This window comes from Conger conger, chromosome 10 (assembly GCF_963514075.1).
Source record: "Conger conger chromosome 10, fConCon1.1, whole genome shotgun sequence".
NCBI classification, from domain to species: Eukaryota; Metazoa; Chordata; class Actinopteri; order Anguilliformes; family Congridae; genus Conger; species Conger conger.
Genome location: NC_083769.1, coordinates 6,481,440 through 6,504,798, shown reverse-complemented (window position 1 = coordinate 6,504,798; position 23,359 = coordinate 6,481,440). Strand labels below are relative to the sequence as shown.

The following is a 23,359-nucleotide window of genomic DNA, read 5'->3' as shown; positions in this document are numbered from 1 at the left end:
CATGTTAAGTGTAATGAAATGAGTTGTATGCCTTGTATGACATCATTTTAAACTTTTGCACTTTCACATTGAGTAACTCACTGTAGCACGATGTTCTGCTTTTACAACTGAATCGTACAGGCATATAACCCACAGAAACTAATTGTCTGAATATGTCAAATCCCTCTTCCGGAGTGACCAAAACCCACGTATGCGCACACATATGCACACACTCTTACACGCACACACACACACACACACACACACACAGACTCACACAACTTTGTACTTTTCGCTCTCACATTACAAAGGCAGAATATTTGGCCTGGCCAGAATATAGAGTAACTGCGCATGTGCCTGCGTGTGCCTGTTGTGATGTTGTCCACGGTTCTGAAAGTCTCGAGGTATGGTAACCACCCTCCTTACACAACAGAGCCGCTAAATCTTTCAAGATCATTACTTTGTAGCTGTTAATAGTTATAAAAAAAAGAAAAAATATATACATTAAAAAAAAAGACAAACAGACTATTCAATTTTCCTATGAGGTATTAGCTGTAAGTTACCCCTACAGTATACAATGCGGATTTTCATATTGTGTGAATACAGGACTGCAGTTCAGAGTGGGTTTGCATTCACTGGATGAATCCACTGGACACAGTGTAGGTGTTCAGTGGTTTAGCATTCACTAGATGAATCCACTGGACACAGTGTAGGTGTTCAGTGGTTTAGCATTCACTAGATGAATCCACTGGACACAGTGTAGGTGTTCAGTGGTTTAGCATTCACTGGAGGAATCCACTGGACACAGTGTAGGTGTTCAGTGGTTGAGCATTCACTGGATGAATCCACTGGACACAGTGTAGGTGTTCAGCGGATTAGCATTCACTGGATGAATCCACTGGACGCAGTGTAGGTGTTCAGTGGTTTAGCATTCACTGGAGGAATCCACTCGACACAGTGTAGATATTCAGCGGATTAGCACTCACTGGATGAAGTGTGTACGGACTGCATGGATCGCTTAAATGGATGGGTGGGGGAAAGTAATCAGCAGGACAGGACAAAATTTATAATAGGGTCTTCTTATACATTATCAAAGTATTAATAGCTATGGCCCACGTTCATTAAAGTTAGGAAATTGGTTATTGAGGAATAAGGAAGAAACTAGGGTCACCAAACAATACAACTTTGATATGGTTGTGTATACACTCAACAACCCATTCACAGTGCATGTTTTAACCATGTATAGAATATTTATATTTGGCCTGACCACTTATTGACAGGTTGCAGGCTCCCAATAATGCTGGAAATGGCTATTCCAGTCCAATGGCAGATTTGTACACGTTTGACACACCCTGTAGTACGGATAGGATTTCTCACGTTTCAGCAGGCGATCTGCCTGCTTCAGATAAAAATGGATAGGGCTCTGATATATTGTTGGTCCTGCGCCTGCGATATTACAATGTAATGGTGACATCCGTAACATTCCAGAAAGTTACATGGTGCAGCTAACACGGGGCACTCTTCATTGGAATAGCAGCAGCGCAATATTGCATAACGTAGCCTACTGATATTGAACGATATGGTAAATGGTAAATGGTTGGCATTTATATAGCGCCTTTATCCAAAGCGCTGTACAATTGATGCTTCTCATTCACCCATTCATACACACATTCACACACCAACGGCTATTGGCTGCCATGCAAGGTGCCGACCAGCTCATCAGGAGCAGTGGATATTTATTTTGGCGTCAATGTCAATATCGCCTACGTTAGCGAAAGGTCTTGAAATGTGTCCCTTCTGATTACCTTTATATACCTTATCTTGACCCCTCCTCGCCCCGCCCTGCCGGAGCACCTGTAATCTCTCGACCTGTTCGTTATTTCTGTGCTTCTCGACAGAGTAATCCGTCCAGACCTCGGGAGCTTTTGACAGGAGAGTCGGCAATAGGTTCCAGGTAAGTCAGAGTAGTAGGCTCCGCCCGGGTAGAAAAAGCTGCTTCTCTTACCTGGTCATTCACAACACGTATTGCCGCTGCAAGTCCTCAAGTAGGCTGGTTGTTTGGACAGACCTCGCTAAATGCTCTTCTCTGGCCAAAAGGTAAACTGTTAGATTGCTATATCGTTTACATTTTTTGGTGAATGCATTGCGTGCCCGAGTTGATAATAATGCTTAAAAGTAATCTTCATCTATTCGAATTATTGACGTAGTCTTTTTGCTAGGTTAGATTGTTAGATTGCTATATTGGCTGTGTTTTAATTGGAGTTATTCCAAAGCTTCAAACGTCTCGTATTTCCAGATGATTACTCAGTGTCGGCTCGGATGTTAGTGGATATTGGCGGACTCTCACACAAGCCGTGGACACTCGCCTTGGCATGCAGAATTAAACTTTCCTGCAGTCGATGTCGGTTTCTATGCAACCAGCGTATCGATTCCTCCCACTATCCCAAGCAATTCTTTATCGATGTTGTCCTTGCATTTGCCGGAGCAATTGCTTCAATAAGAAACGAACTTGTGGATGGAGTTGTTATTCACCTCAAGGTAAGGTGAACTCCGACTGTTAATACAGATATACAGCCTGATAATAAATCGGAAACTTTCTCGATAGTCTGAAATTAATATGAAATTAATATTTCAGGACATTCTATAATTTTAACGTTGAGGATAATTTATTCAAATCATTGGGAAGTTTGCTATTATTATTTTGCATACATATATCTAAAATAGACAAGCAATCCGGGGTGTAAAATCCAGTTATGTTTAAAAACCTGCCTTGAGCTGTTTTTTTTCAGCAGGGATGACATAGTGTAGGTATTGTTCTTTCATCGTGAATTCCATGGAGTGTAGTTTTCATCGCAGTCCTATGTCCGCGGGGTGTCTCAAGTAGCCTACAGCACACGCAGTGAAAACTACGCTTGATTGTACTTACGCACAATTAGGTTACGGCATACTTCCTGGTTGAGTTTATTATTTCTTGTTACTGTTGGATGCCGTTTTCAGAGTAGTGCTATAACTTACTGACGCGTTTTAGCAGGCTTTGAATTTGACAGCAAATTACACAGGGGGTTACATAAGGCAGAGGTAGCTGTGTTGGATCTAGGGTACCTAAGTGCAAGAGGGGAGCAGATATTGGTATGGTGGTTGTTTATAGGCATATCATATGATCAAATGTTACGACTCTTTATGTGACTCTTCTGGCTGATGTATAATTTTTTTTATCAATCGAAAATGTTTATTTTGACTACTTTCATCATATGTAATTGTGAGGCTATGCAACTGGCCGAATTGAACTTTGCATTTGAACGTATAATGTTTCAGTGCCCAGCTCTAAATTGGTCAATGCAAAAAAAAAAAAAAAAAAAACAACGGGGGAAGAAATGACCCAATTACACCCTTTAAAAAAGTTGCACCCACGTAGACACAAAAACTGCGTTTTCCACTAGTTTTTAATAATTAATTTACATGTTACATCCCTACTGTTGCAGTGTTGTCATACGTTGACAGCATTTTCTAATCTCTGCTCGTCTGACCCCTCTGAGAACATCCTTCATAATTGGATGTTCTTTTGTTTATAGGTTACCCAATTAGGCACACTGACACAGCAAAGTAATTATTCGTGATGCATTCGGCTTCGATAAGGTATACAAAGCATCTATGTGCATCAGTATGCGTAATAACCATAAAGCGTGGGCTGAGCTTTAATCGTGATGGATCATGTATTGATTAAAATCCTTGTCCGTGGGATTTGACTACCGGACCTGACGTCGTAGTTCTTGGTCTGGCGGGTACTACAGATCAAGAGTCTTTAATCCGTTATATAAGTGGGACACGGCCCAGCCTCATGGGGTGCGGATCTGATGCCTTTCAAAGCCTTGTTTTGTTCCAAGTGACGGGCTCATTAATGCTTAGCCTAACAGGCTAGCGGTGGCTTTAGCACTACAGTCTTTTTATATGAGACCCATAGAGCAGAATGGAGCCAGAGAGGGGGCCATGACTAGCAGCCGAAAGTTTTAATTTACATTACATCTTATGTGGCAGACGCTTTTATCCGGAGCAGTGTACAATATTTGAATTTACCCGTTCCATTTCCGGTTTGAGCTGAATTAGAATGAAGTGCTTTCATTTCAGAATGTCTTTGTTCAGTTCTTAAATCGACTGAACTGAAATGAATTTGATCCCTAACCTACTTGGCAGAATGATACATGGATATTCCTGGTTCAGGGAGCCTTTCGCCCCATATGGTTTGCCAGTCCTTTTGCTAGGTTTTTTCAAGGCCATGGAGTGTGACGAAGATTGGTGTACACCTAATGTGATTTGTAGCTCAAACTTTGCTCAAAGAAACTACACAATAATTAAATAAAGTTAAAGTGTTGATTGATTCCAATCAATTTGTCATTTCCTGGGGGAAAAGTAATTTTGTTGTGATTGGCTGAGGTGGGATGATAAGCGCTTAGCCAGGGTGCAAGCCATCAAATGACACACCTGCCCTCAGGTAACTGGTACCTCTTTCTTTTTGACTGAGTCACAATGGTACCAGCACTAATCTGACAGTCTGTCTAATGAATGGCTCCACTCAATCATTAGTATATGTAGCATGTTTCTTCAGAAATGCAGTTTTAACATGGGCAATTGGCTGTGTGCTGTTCATAAAGTAACTATTTTGAGAGTTGTGATGTGTGCGTTTCAAGTAATCGCTGTTATTTAAGCACCCTTGTGGCTTATTCCATAGGAGCCTGCAACCTATCACTCTTTTGATTTCTGACCTCCAAGTCAACTATCTACACTCACTGAGCACTTTATTAGGTATTTATTAGACTTATGTTGTATTAAGTCTTCTGCGGCTGTAGCCTATCTACTCAGAGGTTTGACGTGTTGTGTGTTCAGAGATGCTCTTCTGCATACCCCTGTTGTAACGTGTGGTTATTTGTGTTACTGTCACCTTTCAGTCAGCTTTGACCAGTCAGGCCCTTCTCCCCTGACCTCTCTCATTAACATCACATTTCAACCCGCAGAACTGCTGCTCACTGCATGTTTTTTTAGTTTTCTGCACCATTCTGAGTAAAATCTAGAGACTGTTGTGTGTGAAAATCCCAGGAGATCAGCAGTTTCTGAGATACTTACGCCAGACCGCCTGGCACCACGGTCATACCACGGTCACAGTCACTGAGACCACATTTGTTCCCCATTCTGATGGTTGGTGTGAACATTGACTGAAGCTCCTAACCCGTATCTGCATGTTTTTATGCATTGCACTGCTGCCCCACAATTGGCTGATTAGATAATCCCATGAGAAAGTAGGTGTACAGTTCTTCCTAATAAAGTGCTCGGTGAGTGTAGCTCATGGGTTCTTTGTTGGGCAAAATGGTTTCTCACCTCGTACCTATGATAGAGGGTTCTATGAAGAACTAAAAGGGTTCCTCTTTGGAGATGAACCAAAAAAACAGAGTGATCTCCGTGGGCATAAATGATTTGTGTTAATCCGTTAGGTGACTAATCGTTGAGCATTGTACTGTGAGGTGCTGGCTTTGCACTGAAAGCCTGTAGTCTTCTAGCTGTGCTTTGCCGTTTACCAAGAAGCTTTAAATCTCAGGCCATCTGTCAGATAGACAGTCACCTGTCAGGTGCTCTCAGCTGTCCCCATGGCACAGTGGTGTGTATACATTTTGCCTTCACATCCCTGAAGGCTGCCTCACCATTGGTTTTTCAAGCAGAGAAAATTGCCTTCAAACGTTCAAACTTAGTTTTCCGTCGGCCATCTTGTTTAGCTGTTTGTATTTTTACTTGGAGGTGGAGAGCACTGTAACGAAGCTCTTGTTTGGGTTTCGCCAACAGAAATCCCTGTAGAAGCTCCAGCCGAAATGGGTCGCAAAGAAGCCAACAGCGAGTGGAAGAAGACCACCAACAACATCCAGGAGGTGTTCGACTTCGTGGAGGTGCTGGGATCGTAAGTACTCGCCCCTCTGGAGGTGTCCGTCCCCCTTTCTGTGCCATAGCAGGGGCTAGCAACCCTGGTCTTCATGAACCAGACCACCCTCTCTTTTAATTCGTAACTTTGGCCAAACAGCACCATGTATCGGAGGAGAACCGTGCAGTGAGCAGTGGGGTTCGCTCATGACCACGGCTGCAGTTGCAAATAATCGTGTTCTCTGAATTAGGATGGGATTTGGATATGATCAACCTCGCATTGGAGGCCCAATTTATAATGAAAGAGCTTACAGTACAAAAAGCTAGTCCACAGGGCGTTATCTCAGATCTCAAGGAGAATGCTTTTGTTCAGTGACAAGTGACTGTGATGTGAAACTGTCTGGCTTAATTTCTATATTAGGAGAGAAAATGTTACAGAGTAGTTCAATTTTTCTCAAGCATGAGATTGTTCCTTTATTCTTTATTTCTTTATTTCTTTTGGTTCGAAATGCTCTTCATGCATGTTTTTCTATTCATGGATTTGATGCTTGTTGAAGAATTTATGCACTTGTAAATCACTTTGGATGAAATAAAACATTTTAATTAAAATTTTTGCTAAATTACCTAAAATTTACATTAAAATTTCAGAACTTCACTCTTGTGCTGATATTTTCTTTTAAAGAAATAGCAGATCATTTTATGCCCAAGGCAAAAAGTGAGTCTGATTTTTGTTTTTATGGTTATTGTACAAAGGACTAAACATCTGCTCCTTGTCAGTAGAAGATGAATAAGTGTACTTTTAGAGAATGCTAAAAAAATAAAGAAATAAGACTGTAGCTGAAAATAGAAGACGAAATACGAGAGCGTGTTTGTGATTTTGTGTGGAAGGGCCGTGCCGTATGGAGGCTGGCCTAGTTTCTATCCGAAGCGAGGAGAGCCACTGTTCTCATTAGGCTGCTACGGATAGCATTACTGGGCTGAGCGGATTTGTATGAGACCTACTTTAACTACGCCTCGTTTTGGCACCGCTAGCTGTAGTAATCTGGAGCCCTCCTGGCCTCGTCTGAGAAGACCGCTGGCTTATAGGACTGGAATCAACCGGCTCCTACGTCAGCCCGCAGTTGAGTCCTTATTCAAAAAAGACATGTTAGGACCATAAACTCGCACTCAATGCAGTAACATGTCCCATGGCGTAACGTGGATCCGAACTGCAAGGAGCTCCATATTGGCCTTAGCACACACCAAGCCAGAATTAGCCAAAATTGACTTTTTTGTCCTGTAGATTGCACTTTGGTGAATAGTTTACCTAAATTTCAGGTTGCTACATGATTATGGATGAACTGCAAATATTGTGGATTTGCTAAGTAACCAGCATTGCCAAATTGTATCAAATGAATAATTTTTAAGAGAATGTTGGCAACCTTACCCAGGGAGAATGCGCTTCAGACAAGGCTCCTTCTCATAATGCAAGAGTGGCTCCACTCATTGATGAGATGGCTGCAGTCTGCCTGGCACAAGTGTAAAATACACAGAAACACATGAGTGCTAGCGCTAGCTTCAGAGGACAGGTGTAGTGCTGGACATAACAAAAGAAACACAAAAAGAAAAGGTTTTTAAAAATTCAGGTTTTGTAAAGAATGGGAATTGCTCAAGAGAGAACATTATTGTCCAAGCAATGTGAGATATGCCTTTGGATTCATGCCCAACGTCAGCATTAGATAACGAGAGAAGGGAATGCATTCGGCGCTGTGGTGCATATTAACAGGCGTGTTCACACGCAGCCCGTGTCTCTGACAGATTGTAAAAGGATCCGGAGGAGGAGAGAACACTTAACTGGATAGAGAGCGCTTATAGGGGGCTTTGGCTGATCTTTACATCTCTCACATTGTCAACAGGACAGCCACCCTGAGCTGCTGGGGCCGTGTTTACCGTTCCTGCCTGCTCGCCCTGTTAAACATCCCCGTGTGAAATAATAAATAATATACTTAGGATAATTCATATGAACTTTACTTATGCTTTAAGTGTCCTGAAGTATTAAATATTCTGGTGTGCTTCGGGAAGTATTTTTCACATGGTTCAGTGAAATTGATGTGTGTGTGTGTGTGCGCGTGTGTGTATGTGTGTGTGTATGTGTATGTGTATGCGTGTGCGTGTGTATGTCTGTGCCTGTAGGTGTGTGTGTGTATGTGTGCTTGTATGTGTGCATGTGTATGCGGGTGTGTGTGTATGTCTGTGCATGTAGGTGTGTGTGTGTATGTGTGTGCATGTGTGTGCATGAGTGTGTGTATGTCTGTGCCTGTAGGTGTGTGTGTGTGTGTGTGTGTATGTCTGTCTGTGCCTGTAGGTGTGTGTGTATGTGTGCATGTCTGTGCGTGTGTGTGTGTGCATGTGTGTGCATGTGTGTGCATGTGTGTGCATGTGTGTGCATGTGTGTGCATGAGTGTGTGTGTATGTCTGTGCCTGTAGGTGTGTGTGTGTGTGTGTATGTGTGTGTGTGCGTCTAGTATGTGTGTGTACACTGTAACATTCCTTCAACACCCCACCGATTTTCTGCTCACCAACCACCGCTGGGGGAAAAATGAAGGAAATTTGCAAGAGGGGAGAGATTAATTTTTTGACGGACCTGTGGAAGTCTGAACATCGTCTAGTCAGAGCAGGACTCCAGCTGCCTCAAGCAGCACCTGTGTCCCTTCTCTGAGCTGTTTATTCCATCTGCAGATTCACAGGCCCCATGGAGGCTGTTATTTAATCCCACGGGGTCTCCTGTCTCACAACAATTACATTCCCCGCAGCTCTGTTGTTGCCCGTAATGAACCCTCACTTTCCTGCCGTCCTGCCTTGGGCCTCTGAGAGCCGTGCTTGGGAATAAAACTACAGGGCCGAGAGGGAGTAATCATCACACGTATCCCTGTCATCCAATCGGATTTCAATTCCAATTCATTTCATTGAAAAAGACTCTATTCTTTTTATCTGTTAGATACCACCTGGGTCCTCCGATAAGGATGGAATAGACTGAGCTCAATCTGATGTGAAAGATCAAAAGGAGTTGACACTGTTTGCACAGGGTAGAACCTGAAGGGTCTGAAGAGCAAAGGATGATGAATAATGAATATGAATTTGACCCAGGTCTCCATGGTAACTGCACTTGTTGCCATGCATTTTGCCAGAGGGAGCTAGCTTTGTGCTAGCTGAGCGACAACAGCCTTCTTTTGGGGCGATTTCGTAATTTTCAATGCCTTTTGTGTGAATTTCTTACATAATATCTCACAAAGACATTTCAGTGGAAATTGAGGTTGGCTGTTCTGGTTTGAGTTGAGTTCAGTTTTTGGATTTTAGGCTAGTACGTAATTCATTCATTCCTTATCCTAACCCACGTATCCTGAACAGGGTCGCAGGGAGCCTATCCTAGCATACATTGGGCGAAAGGCAGGAATACTCCCTGGACCGTTTGCCAGTCCATCGCAGGGCACGCACACGCACACGCACACGCACACACACACGCACGCACACACACACACACCATTCATTCACTCACACACTCAAACCCATGGGCAATTTAGACTCTCCAATCAGCCTAACCTGCATGTCTTTGGACTGTGGGAGGAAACCGGAGTACCTGGAGGAAACCCACGCAAACACGGGGAGAACATGCAAACTCCACACAGAGAGGCCCTGGCCAACGGGGATTCGAACCCAGGACCTCCGTGCTGTGAGGCAGCAGTGCTACCCACTGCACCATCCGTGCCGCCTAGGCTAGTACTTGTCAGCCTGAAACCATTTTGAGGGTAAATACCCTCATACCTGCTGCATAAGGTCAACAGGTGGACATATTGTCACCCCTGGAGTGACTGGTGCAGAATACAGTCAGCAAACAGATGGAGGCGCATTCATATCTACTGCATATATACTGTAATTATCCTGCTTTAAACAAAGAAGCCCACTTCTCAAATTAACTCAAATTAAATAATCGGTTCATGGAATTATGGACACTGGTTGCATGCAATATTAAGTATATACGTATGCCTTCCACCAATTCAGTACTTTGTACAAGTGCTGAATCAGTCACAGTCCCATACTGTACTTGAGCACATCCTAAAATAATTCGGACACACTTGCAGTCTGCAGCTGTAGCCAGTACTCATACACCAGATAAGATGTGACTGACTAAATAAAATAATTAAGAGCAGAAGTTGGCACAAAAATTCTGAAACGGATCGGCCCTTGTTGTGCACCCCTGCCTTCACAGCAGTCTTGACATATTTGCAACTGTGACCATTCGTCAAAATCAGTTACATCATTCTCGTGCACTCTTGTGACTCTCGTGCACTCTCGTGCACTCATACGTGACCCCCATGTTGGGGAAGGTCTATCTGTGTTACATATGCACTCAGCACCCCAAAAGCAAATACCTTGAGCTTTGAGCCTGCTGCAGTTTCCATTGCATAAGCGATTAGCCTTTGCTTAATCCACCTGCTGGGACAGCTATTCACAGACACAGCCAGAGATAGCTCAGAACAGCGGAACAGGACAGGAAGCAAAGCTCTCTGTGCAAGCTCGTTAGCCTCCTCAGACTTAAAGCGGGAAAAAAACATCTCTTCAAAGTCATCTTATTAACTGCTCTAAAAATCATCAACCAATGATTTCTTAGAAAGCCCCGAGGGCATAAAAAGAAAAACATTTCATATTATAATAATATTATTCATTACCTTTTCATTTAAAAAATTAGGAAATTGTTAGCTCTTTTTGGTAAATTTAGCAAAATAAGGATATCTGTGCTCACTGAACTAAATCACAATGCTGTCACTAGTTATTATGGTAAGTACATAGGCAAAAAACTATTCTCAACTTGATTCAGATACACATTTTCCTGTTAAAATAGCTTCTCAATGTGAATCCACGTAATTTGTTTTTGTGCACTTCATCAGGAGGCAAACTTTCAAACCTAATGGACATTTCTGTTTTTTAGTTTTAGAACTGAGTCTTGTTCCAAAACGTTTCTCATTAACAACAATGTTATCTTCAGCTCTGCATTGTGGGTAATGTCCTAAAGCCATGAGAATATCAGTCACTTCTGTGTTCAAAGTGATACAATCCACTCGCAGAGCATATCATATTACAATTACGGCAATCATCTAAAATGGATGCTATGGTGATTCACTGTGCTATAGAGGTTAACAGGAGCTCTTATCATGCAGCTGAAGAGCAACCACACCAGAAACATTCACTTGGGTCTGAGAACATCTGAGTTTCAATGAAAGATTAAAGGCCCTGGGGTAAAATCCAGATGTGACCAGCTACCAGCTGTTTCAAAATCTAGCTGGAGCTAGTCAAACCATGTTGAGCATGGAGCTGGTCTGAACTGGTCAAACCGCTACCAGCTACTTCTAAACCTAGCTAGACCTGATCAAACAATGTTGAGTATGGAGCTGGTCTGAACTGGTCAACCAGCTACCAGCTGTGTCAAACCATAGCTTGAGCTGATCAAACCATGTTGAGTATGGAGCTGGTCTGAGCCGGTCAACCAGCTACCAGCTGTTTCAAAACCATAGCTTGAGCTGTTTCTTTTTCTGCAGTGGACTCAGGTGTGTGATGACCTGACGTTTCCCTCTCTCTTCCTGCCTGTCTGTTCAGGGGGGCGTTCTCGGAGGTATACCTGGTGAAGGAGAGGAAGACAGGAAATGACTTCGCCATAAAGTGCGTAAAGAAGAAACAGAAGAAGAACAACATCCTGGAGAACGAGATCACTGTGCTGAGAAGGTCAGACTTCATTCTGACCTCCTTCCAGTGGAAACCAGGATAGATCTGAGGAACCTTTAACAATAATATCTCTGGTTTTACTCGTAATGCATGCAGTTCCTCTAAAAATATATTCTTATTAATGATTGGTATCAATATTAAATTTTTACTGTTTCTGGATAACAGTATCTAATAAATGAATGTAATGTACTGAAAAATGGAACCAAAAAAAAAACTACTTTACACAAGTAAATATGTATATATTCATAGCAAAATGGCTAGTTTCCCAGGTCAGCATTTTTAAGGTTCTGTTATGAAAATATGTTACGAGTTCAATGGAGGGCCAGTGTTTTTTGATGAGCCACTGATGTTGTTTATTCGATTCACCGCATGTCTTTGAACATGGCAAATTAATATTTGTTAAAGGACATCTTTTATGAATAATCCACACAATTTGCATCCATTAAATATTAGGGACCAGATGTCAGCGATGCAAATTAACCTCATCAAAGATTTGGTTTGGAAATGGGCCCAATTGATCTTTTATCATGGCTGGAAAAGGGGGCTATGCAGTGGCCTTTTAAGGGCCAGGTGCTCAAAGTGAACATCTTACTACACCCGAATATATACCAAAACAAATTAATTAATGAAAATGAATGATAGAAATCATAATAATGCAAATATATTTGTTCATCAAATGAAAGGGGCACGTAGGTCACTTGGGGGCCCGAGACGCAGGTGCTCAGGCACCTGGATCTACAGTTCCTGTCTCTGCACCTGTCTCCTGAAGAACAAAGACCAAACCAAAGATGCTGTTTTAGCAATGCCTCCTTACTCATACCTTGGGAATAGCCATTCGAGATATCCTCAGCGCCCCGTGAAAAAGTGCTCGTATTTTATATTAAACGTGCAGCACGTTTGGGGGTCAGTTCAGTCAATTCACAAAATGAAATGAAATTATTTTAAAATCATTTCATGAGTTTAAATAGAATTGATGCCATACAGGATCACAGTATTTAGTATCGAATGATGTTCTGGTGATGAAATGAAAAAAATATTTATTATAAATAACAAAATATTCAACAGTGAGTCACTGTTTTTGTCTTGCAATAACTGCCCTGAGGAAGGTTTCCAGCTGAAACACGTTTTAATTTCAAAGTGTTTCATAATAAATACATTTTTCACTCCCTTCGGTCTCCAAGAGTGGCTGAAATGTTTACACTGAGGATCACAGTACTGGATATTGCTGCTCTGTGGCATTCTGAATGAAAGGCTTGTGTGTTAATGCTGGAGGTCTTGTGTGAATGACAGGTGGTGATTTGTGTGAATTGTGTTGCTGCAGGATTCAGCATGAGAATGTGGTGAGACTGGAGCAGTTCTACGAGAGCCGGACCCATTACTACCTGGTCATGGAGCTGTGAGTGCAGTACTGCATACTCTCTCCTTCTGTCCTTCTCTACACTACTCCCTCTGTTTCTCTCCTCTCCCTTTCTCCTCTCCTCTCTCCTTCTGTCCTTCTCTACACTACTCCCTCTGTTTCTCTCCTCTCCCCCTTTCTCCTCTCCTCTCTCCTTCTGTCCTTCTCTACACTACTCCCTCTGTTTTTCTCCTCTCCCCCTTTCTCCTCTCCTCTCTCCTTCTGTCCTTCTCTACACTACTCCCTCTGTTTCTCTCCTCTCCTCTCCCCCTTTCTCCTCTCCTCTCTCTTTCTGTCCTTCTCTATACTTCTCCCTCTGTTTCTCTCCTCTCCTCTCCCCCCTTTCTCCTCTCCTCTCTCCATCTGTCCTTCTCTACTCATCTCCCCCTCTCTCCTCTTCTTCTCTACTCCTCCCTCCCTCTGTCCTTCTCTCCTCTTCTTCTCTCCTCTCCTTCTGTCCTACTCTACTCCTCTCCCCCTCTGTCCTTCTCTCCTTCTCTCTCATCTCTTCCCTTTCTCCTTCTCTCCTCTCCTTCTGTCCTTCCCTCATCATCTTTCTCTCTGTCATTCTCTCCCTCTCTCCTTCTCTCCTCAGTATGGGGATGTCCCACTGCAGTAAGCACAGCCACATGGTAAAATATCCGGTGTTAATTCGACTCTAACAGAGTACATATGATTCGATTTGGGACTATATGCATTCTGTAAGAGTTGATTTCATGCTGAAGTTTCCTGTGCACTGATTCAGTAGCGTAACCAGACAGTCAGCTGATGTGTTCAGTCCTAGCTCTGCTTGGTCACTACAGGAGGGTCCCATTGTTTACAGGAGTTTCCAGTACTATACTACAGTACACCAGGGATCATCAACTGCAGCCCTCGAATCCAAACCCAGCCCTGGTTTTCTTTTCCCCTGAGTAATTAGTGCTACTGACTGGTTTCACACCTGACTCCCGGGTAAAGGGAGGGTGGAAAACCTGCAGTTATTGGCCCTTGAGGACCGTGAGTTGCTGATCCCTGCAGTACACAGTATTGTCCCTGGACACGCTCTTTCACAAACATAACTGCAATGTTTTTCCTTCTGTGATTAGGGAACAGAAATGTCCTAATCGCCCCCCTCCTGTTCCACCAGCGTTTCTGGGGGCGAGCTCTTTGACCGCATTCTGGACCGCGGGGTTTACACGGAGAAGGACGCCAGCCTGGTGATCCAGCAGGTGCTGAACGCCGTCGGCTACCTCCACAAGAACGGCATTGTACACCGTGACCTGAAGGTAACTTGCATCTCCACACCTGAGAGGCTGTAGAAACATCTGGGGCCTGTTATATCGCCCACTGACTGCACGCTCTAAAACAAAGTGACAGTGGAGGTACATTTCGCTGCTTCGAGGATGACATTTCCCAAATGTTCCCTGAAAGTACAGTGATGTTCTCCCTGGATACAAAGGAGCATGTTTTCCAAGCAAAAAAGATACAAATTATGCTAAATTTATGTACCCATAGGGTACCGCCCCAGTTTTTCACAAAATGAGCTTCAAAAAAGAAGCCCAGTTTTGGCGGCTTGCTCCACACGCACACATTCTCAGATACTGTTTGAGATGTCAAGCCATAACCCTGACTCACTGTGGTCCTGAAAAATGCCCTGACACGTATTTCAAAAAGGGTCGGTTGCAAATGGTGGCTCAATGGTATTTACTAATGTAGTTGTTAATCATTAATTCAATCATGATCTATAAATACATTAATTTAGCATGAAACTTTTCATCAGTTATAGCATCTGTTAACTATTAACTAATGTATTATTTACATGTATACATAAATGTATAATTAGTAAAGCATTAACAAATATATTAACTTTTTTCCTTCCAATATGAAGGTCACATTGATTTATGATGTACAAATACTTTACCAAAGCTGTACAGATGAACTTGTTAGTTAACTACATTAGTTACTGCCAATTCACGTAACATTATTATAAAATGTACTGACAAAACCTTCCAGTAACATTTTGAGAACATTTTGCAATAGCCGGGCTAATATGTAATATGTTCAATAATTCCCTCCCTCTGGACTTCAACAAATGTGTTGCGTTCGGGTAAAACCACGAAATCTCAGAAGGTCCTGTCCCCTCGTCTCTTTCCCTCTCTCAGCCTGAGAACCTCCTCTACTACAGCCAGGATGAGAACTCCAAAATCATGATCAGCGACTTTGGCCTCTCCAAGATGGAGGACAATGGTGTCATGAGAACAGCCTGTGGAACCCCTGGATATGTGGGTGAGTAGCCCCACTGGCCTGGGCTTGGGAAGGGTGGGTAAGGACTGAGAGAGTCAGCCTATTGGAGAGCAGGACCTGAGTTATCTTCCATGCCATAGGACCATGAGTGTTTTAGCCCCTTTCTTGTTATTTGTTTATTGATTATCTTCATTGGAACCAGCAAGTACACTGACACAGCATAATCCAAAGTAGTTATGGTAACAGTTAGCCACAAAGGTAATCGGCTAGGAAGTGATGGATTGACTAATCACTTCCTGGATTGGTGGGAGGTGAGTGGTATAGGTACTACTGTAAGTATGAAAAAAATAAAATAGTCCTCCAAAGGGTGGGTGGAGGGGGGGAGCAGGGAATGCTTAAATAAAAATAAATAAAAATCTCTCTTAAAAACATGTGATCTTAAGGATGCTGTCAGTATCAGTGGACTGTCAGCTGTACACATACACAAACAGGTCTCTCACACAAATAAGTCATAATCACAAATAAGTTTAAATCAAGAGTCTCTTGTGGTAAACTCACAGCACAGGTGTGAGAATGTAATTGCACCCCCACTCTGACTCAACAGCTCCTGAGGTGCTTGCCCAGAAACCCTACAACAAGGCAGTGGACTGCTGGTCTATCGGAGTCATCACCTACATCCTGTGAGTACAGTACCTATCACAGAAACACCGATCACCAATGAATTAATAATCAACTGCTTCCTATTTGAGAACTCAAATAGTGCATGCAGTGCAGTGCATGAGTATTTTGACTGTTTTTGTTGTTTTGGCTCTGTAATGCAGTATACTGGATTTGAGATAAAATAATGAATTTGATGTTAAAGTGCAGACTGTCAGTTGCTATCAGGTGATCATTGTAGGAATTATTATACATATTATCTTTTTCTTTATGTTCATTGCTTCATTTCAATTCCAATGTGCTGATGTACAGACGAAAAACAACAGAAATTGTGTCACTGTTCAGATACTTAGGCACTGCACAGCACATCGATGACGGCTTAGGCTAATTCAATTCCTGGTTATGGGTATGCACTTTGTTGTACGTCGCTCTGGATAAGAGCGTCTGCCAAATGCCATTAATGTAATGTAAAAATTCAAAAGCAGCTTTACAAAGAGCCCTGGCCTGAGACCCCCTCTGCCTAGGGTGGCAAGGAAAAACTCCCTGACTAACAGGGAGAAACCTTGAGCAGAACCGAGCTCAGAGGGGGAGCCCATCTCCTTCTGGACGGCACTGGGCAAACAAAAGGTCCATGTACAACTATTCTCAATGAACAAGGCAAACTTACACTGAACAGTTGAGTTATTTAGCAACTCCTTTGTAGATAAAATGATTTACAAAAGTGTATTTCATATGGTCACAAACTGCAAGACCCCTACAGATAAGCAAAGTTACAATTATATATAAGTGCCGCCATAAAACCTGTAAGATTAAGACAGAAAAATGTACTGAGGTGTAATTAATTGTTAACATAACAAAACGACGAGACCTGGCCATTCAGCCCAACAATACTTGCCATTTTCCTGCCACTAATACAAGGTTACCAAGTGCTCACCGTTTACCAACAGACCAGACAGTATTGAGCGCCAAATATGTTTTTAGATGTTCGTGGAAAACAGCCAGTGAATCCGCCTTGTTGACTGATTGGACTGCCAGCTGGCGAGAGAATAATAAGAGATCAGGTTCAAGAGGACTTGGTGTAATCATCAACCATCTAAACAGAGGAAGAGGCAGTACCATTTGGAGTTTGAAATGCCAAGCTGAGAGGTTAAGATGGTAACAGTTCAGGTATTAAGCTAGCAGGTAATCTAGAAAGTTGACAGGATGGATGTAGAGTATGTCGTTCAGAGGGCAGGGGGATAAATCTGTCGCTTCAGGATGTTTTGAAGCGTGGGCATGGGCCAGGAGAGGAGCAGGGCTGCAGCAGTCCATGACCTCAGGGCAGGGACAGAATGGGGGCAGCCGGTGAAGAAGTGTGCCAAAGTGACATTACCATATGTGAATTTACCCACGTCGAAGACCAGACAAAGAGCTGCTCTCTGGGCTAGTCTAATCGCCTGATGGCACAGGTCCAGTAAGGTGTTAGAGTAGTCCAGACTACAGACTACGAGGGTGACTGTGGTGTCTCATGGGTAAGGATTGGCAGACTCCCCTGCTGTTGTGCAGGGAGAATCTGCAGGGCCAGGTCATTTCTGAGAAGCTCAGCAGGTCCTACGGGGTCAGACCACAGTTCTTAGCCGAGTGGGAGGGAGGATGGTATGAAAGCATCAGTCTGTGGGGAACTCTGGCCAGGGGAAACATATGAACTCTTTGTCCAGGTACCGTTCACCGCTCACATGGGCTGCTGTAACTCCCATCTCACTGGCATCCGTGTCTCCACCATCAGCTCATCCAGAATGCTGCTGCTCATCTGATTTACAGACTCAGCCATGCCACTAAATAAAGGCTGGAATTCTGAACTCTTGTCTCGTGTTCATATTTTTACCTCAAAATGTATTCAGTGTATTGCAACAAAAAAACAAAAGAATTGGCCTTGCTGATAAGTATAGTATTGTACTTAGTTCGGATCAATTGTCACCAATATATTGAGAGCTTAGAAAATTGGGTTCTATTTTTGGGTTCTATTTTTCTTTCACAAGAATGAGTATTCAACATGTTCTTGTATAGGTACTGTACTATACAAGAGATTAAACACCTGAAATTATTTTTAAATAATGTTACAATAACATTGATATTGATACACTACAAAATAAAAGATGTTGTGGTAAGACTTGAAAATTCCAAACATATTCAGCAAGTGTTTAACATGCCTGACACTTGTGTGCTTTGCCTGGTAGCTGTCTCCGGAGTTTACTCTTCACTTTAATCTCTCTCTTTAATAATTTATACTAGGCAAAGGTTATGATAATTGCAGGCTGATGGCTGATTTGATTAGAGCTTAAGAGATAGGTCAGTATGACAATCTGTTGTTTCATAGCGAGTATTGAAATATGTATGGCATCAATCCTGTGTGGTAGTATCTGTGTTCAAATTAAGGGCCTATGATCACCAGATTGGTATACTAAATCATTGGTGGTTAAAACTTTGCCATCTCTGAATCAGTGCACATTCTTACTATTGAGTATACACAATAGTACACAACCTCTATACTCAATAGTAGGCAAGTGTGGTAATTCAGACACGGCCGTTTTCCTGTGCACCTTTGAAATGCAGGTTGATTATAAAGGGATCATTGCAGCTGCAGAGCTAAAGCGCCCCCTAGTGGACTACCACCAACATTGTTGTGAATAAGAGCCACACTACTTGCATTTTTTAAATAATAAAATAAGTCATTATTTACTGAAGACTATTTAAAGTAAGATCTTAAATGTGTTCAGGTTTACATGATCCTTTATAGGTAACATTATTCATAGGTAAAAAAAGCCTCACTTCATTTGCACACTAAAATTGAGAATTTGTCTACAAATGAGACAGTAGTTAAACCATATGAGGTCAAAGGACCTGCAGTACTAGCATACAATACTGAAGTCCAAGAGGGGAGGATATTTATTGTTTATATTATATAAATAAATGTTGTCTTCTCCCCCAGGCTCTGTGGATACCCTCCTTTCTATGAAGAGACAGAGACACGGCTCTTCTCCAAGATCATGAGAGCGCAGTACGAGTTTGACTCTCCGTTTTGGGATGACATCTCTGAATCTGGTGAGCATTTCTGCGTCATTGTGCTCCTATTGTGTGTCCCTGTACCCCAGTTCACCCCCCCCCCACCACCACCACCCTGGCTAGTTGTTGACATTTGTTTTTTGCGTTTTGTTTCCACAGCAAAAGACTTTATTCGCAGCATGCTGGAGAAGAACCCCAAAAAGCGCTACACCTGTGAGCAGGCCCTCAGACACCTTTGGTGGGTATGACCAGAGGTTTTGAAACAGCTTGTGGTTGGTTGACCATTTCAGACCAACTCCCAGCTCAAAATGGTTGACCAGTTCAGACCAGCTGGTCGGCCTCGGTATGAGCTGGTCAACCAGCTACTGCTGCTAGCTTGTCTGAGCTGGTAGCTGGTCAACCAACTGTTTAAAAACATAGCTTCGGCTTGTCAACGCATGTCAAGCTTGAAGCTGGTCTGGACCAGTCAACCAGCTATCATCAGTTTCTAAACCTAGCTTGAGCTGTTTTTTCAGCTGGGCACACTCCAAAGCCTGACCCTTGACTTGACTTTAATCTCTTTCTCCAGGATCATTGGAGAGACTGCACGCAGCCAGGACATCTACCACTCTGTCAGCATGCAGATCCAGAAGAACTTCGCCAAGTCCAAGTGGAAAGTAAGTCTTCTGCCTCCATCACTCGTATTCACCTGAGGACGAATGAAAAACAGAGGTGGCAGGCCCAGTTCACGGTGAATTATTGAATCATTTTGTGTGCCAGCATTCTTGTAATGCCCCAATGTCTGAACTACACTCAGTTACATTGAGAGGCCGCACTGGGGTTACCATCACTGGTTTGCTATGAAGGAAAGTCTCTGAGATTAGATTCAACAGTGCAACAGAAATTCCCTATTTTAAGATCGCTATTGATAACCATCAGAGAAATTAGGAAAATGGTTTTTGTTATAAAATATATTCTTTTCTAAAGGCCTACTGTAAATAAACTTGCAGTACGTTTCCATAAAGAGACTTATAGCAGAAATGTTGACAGATATGATGGATTACAACATCTGAAATGGTGTCTATTATCAAGGCTTTTTGCAGGCTTTGTGTAGATATTACAAACACAGGCAATAAAGTGTAACATGTGACGTAAACATATTTTTGACCCTGTAGTGCTTGCATTCTTTCACAAAGCCTGCCTGTTTGTTGTTTGGGTTACAGCAAGCCTTCAATGCGACGGTGGCCATAAACCACATGAAGAAACTGCAGTTGGCCCACAGTGAGATGGTCGCCAAGCAAGCCCAGGGACCTGTGCCCGACATCAAGGTCGTTGACCTTTCCTCCCCCGGCCCGTCTCGCAAGAACCTGGTCCCGGAGAACCTGGAACCCAACGGCAACCTGTCTCACGGTCACATGACGCTGCCGTCCAATCCGAAGATCATAGAGTCCGGTCCCTACAGCCTCACGAGGCCCAGTCACAGCGAGTCGACGTACACGGAAAGCTGCCACGCCAACACGCTGACGGAGAAGGGCAAGCACACCTACCACTCTGAGCCTGCCAACCTCAACGGCACCGTCAAACAGTACGGATATACTCACATATATTATATATGCCACATCTTCCAGTGCTTTTTTTTACAGCTTATGCCATCAGGGCTGGCGTGAATGCAGTTTCAGTTCACTGAGTTCAGCTAAATTGTTCCAAGTTGAAATAATAATTGGCCCCTGCTGTAAAATCCAGCTATGGCAGCTTGACCTGCTTGAAAATTGTGCTGGTCATAAGCTGGTCTAGCAGGATAGGAGCTGGTCAACTAGCTTGGCCAAGCTGGTCATTAAGCTGGTCTAGCTGGGTATGAGCTGGTAGGTGGTTCAGCTGTTTCAAAACGTAGCTTGAGCTGGTCAATCCATGTCTAACTGGGAGCTGGTCTGAAACCGTCAACCGGCGACCAGCTGTTTCGAAACATAGCAAGACACCTAACCCCCAAATGCTCCTGACGAGCTGGTTGGTACCTTGCATGGCAGCCAATCACTGTTGGTGTGTGAGTGTGTGTATGAATGGGTGAATGAGAAGCATCAATTGTACAGCGCTTTGGATAAAGGCACTATATAAATGCCAACCATTTACCATTTGACGGTAAGCAGATACGTGAGTTTACCACACAGTGCGTTCTGCAGGCTGGTTGTGATTGATGTTCAGGGTTTGTGATGTAACTCCACTCTGTGCTGCAGGTTGTGATTGATGTTCAGGGTTGGTGATGTAACTCCACTCTGTGCTGCAGGCTGGTTGTGATTGATGTTCAGGGTTGGTGATGTAACTCCACTCTGTGCTGCAGGTACAGCACCATGTTCAGGGTTGGTGATGTAACTCCACTCTGTGCTGCAGGTTGTGATTGATGTTCAGGGTTGGTGATGTAACTCCACTCTGTGCTGCAGGTTGTGATTGATGTTCAGGGTTGGTGATGTAACTCCACTCTGTGCTGAAGGTTGTGATTGATGTTCAGGGTTGGTGATGTAACTCCACTCTGTGCTGCAGGTTGTGATTGATGTTCAGGGTTGGTGATGTAACTCCACTCTGTGCTGCAGGTACGGCACCATGTTCAGGGGCTCCAATGGGAATGTGCAGACACTGCAGACACTGCAGACAGGCGTGTGCACGGTCATGTGACCTGGAGCAGTGAGACGGTGACAATACAGGTACGCAGGTACTGCTGTCTGCCTCATTCACCTGTACACATGCAAACAAACACACACACACAGTGACACAATGTTTGTTCTTTTGGCTGATACTGTGTTATTTCTCAACTCCAGTTCATTGAATTTGGTATTTGCTCCTAACGTTTACACCGCCTGATTTCCAAAGTTATTTTACCTGCTTGGTTCAGATAATAAGCTCATTAGTGAAATCAGGTGGTGTAGCGCACGGTTGGTGCAAATACCTACATACACTGTGGCCCGCAGGATGTGGAGTTGAATAGTGCTGCTCTAAACACACAAACACACATGTAGGCACATACACACACACACCCATGCCTCTGCTGCATTCACCTGTGAACATACATGTGGCACATACATGCATGCTGGTACACACATAATATTATTATTGTTATTATTATTATTATTATTATTATTAATAATGATGCTTGTAGTAGACATTGCAATTTGGAAGCTACACACTGGAACACTGAAGTCAATTTCTCACTCTCACTCTCACTCTCTCACTCTCCCTCTCTCTCTCCCTCTCTCTCTCTCTCTCTCTCTCAGGTCTGACATCTTTTTCTGCTGAGTCCTTGGCTGCAGGACACTCAGTCAGCAGTTTGTGTGGACTGGCCAATGGCGTGGACTGAATGGCAGCATTGACGTGGGATGGCCTTTTGGCCATTACGGAAACAACATCCCTAAATGTGGAGCAATTCAGAAGAGCACATAGACACACACACGCACACACACACATTTAAACATGTACATATTTACAGACAGTGGCACATCCTAATTATCGTTCGTGAAGACCCACTTGCGTAGGAGGGCCAGAGCCACTCTATATGAATGTACTGTATATACATCTGCATAAAGGAATGCACTGTAATCCCGCAGAGAGCTGTATTTAAGACACAGTATTACCCTCGGAGAAACCAAAGCGGTATTGCAGTAGTGGAATGCTATGGGAATTGTGTCTGTGTGATTTATTCAAGTGTAAAGTTTCTGTGTCCACGTGAAGCTACACTGGTAAATGTAATGTATTGTACCATACTGTACCATTCAAGTACATGACAAACGGCAATACACAATTGATGTAGCTGTTCCATAATGATCAAGGCTCTGTGGTATGGTTAAAACACAGAATGTGTGACCATTTTATATTCTATTTTTTGATGATTGTACATATAAACATGTATAACCAAGCTGCTGCATGTTAGAGAGGAAATATCCGACAGTGAAGAGATTGTACTTGTTCGTTACGAATATGAGAAAGCAAATGGAGGCGTGTAATACTGTATTTCTGAAATGCCATATTCATGTGTTTCTGAAATGCCAGATTTTATTTTTAAATACGTTAAATCCGGCAACGGAGGTGAGAAATCTGGACAATTATTGATGTGAATGTCTTTTGGTGGTGTAAATATTTCTTTGAGTGTTGCCAACCCACCAACGCTCACACTTTTAGAGCGAAGGGTTTTTTTTCTGCTGTAAATATTTGAATAATCATGTTAAAGAGATTATATTTAATATGGGATCTATTAACACATGTAAACTGAGCTGCTTGTGGCATATTTGTGATTGGTCCGTGGAAAGAATGGTGGTTTTATTAAGTATGTCCAGTAACTCTTACTTTTGTCTTTGCTAGTATCTTGACCAATAAAAAAAAAAGTGAAAGCTATTCCATGCCATCATATTCATTTGAGTGGATGTTGGCTTTGCGGAAATA

At 42.9% G+C, this 23,359-nt stretch overlaps 1 protein-coding gene across 4 annotated transcripts; it reads left to right on the top strand.

Moving 5' to 3' along the window:
• Positions 1–1,852: 1,852 nt before the first annotated feature.
• On the top strand, positions 1,853–23,311 carry camk1gb (calcium/calmodulin-dependent protein kinase IGb). Of its 4 annotated transcripts, none has more exons than XM_061257304.1 (13): positions 1,853–1,933; positions 5,809–5,920; positions 11,512–11,637; positions 12,959–13,033; positions 14,160–14,298; positions 15,175–15,298; positions 15,861–15,936; positions 18,882–18,994; positions 19,115–19,193; positions 19,524–19,611; positions 20,158–20,519; positions 21,520–21,630; positions 22,198–23,311. In XM_061257304.1, exons 2-12 carry the CDS (start codon positions 5,835–5,837, stop codon positions 21,599–21,601), a joined length of 1,350 nt encoding a protein of 449 aa, XP_061113288.1. In that variant the 5' UTR covers positions 1,853–1,933; positions 5,809–5,834; the 3' UTR covers positions 21,602–21,630; positions 22,198–23,311. The 4 variants fall into 4 exon arrangements, with proteins under 4 accessions (XP_061113288.1, XP_061113289.1, XP_061113286.1 ...); XM_061257305.1 differs by lacking the exon at positions 1,853–1,933 and adding an exon at positions 2,013–2,076; XM_061257302.1 differs by lacking the exon at positions 1,853–1,933 and adding an exon at positions 2,345–2,517.
• The last annotated feature ends 48 nt before the right edge of the window (positions 23,312–23,359 follow it).

Coding starts and splice junctions, on each gene's coding strand:
- camk1gb (XM_061257302.1), top strand. CDS start 2,379: ATGTCGGTTTCTATGCAACCAGCGTATCGATTCCTCCCACTATCCCAA. Junction 19,194..19,523: donor CAGGCCCTCAGACACCTTTG/GTGGGTATGACC, acceptor CTCTTTCTCCAG/GATCATTGGAGAGACTGCAC. Junction 19,612..20,157: donor TCGCCAAGTCCAAGTGGAAA/GTAAGTCTTCTG, acceptor TTTGGGTTACAG/CAAGCCTTCAATGCGACGGT.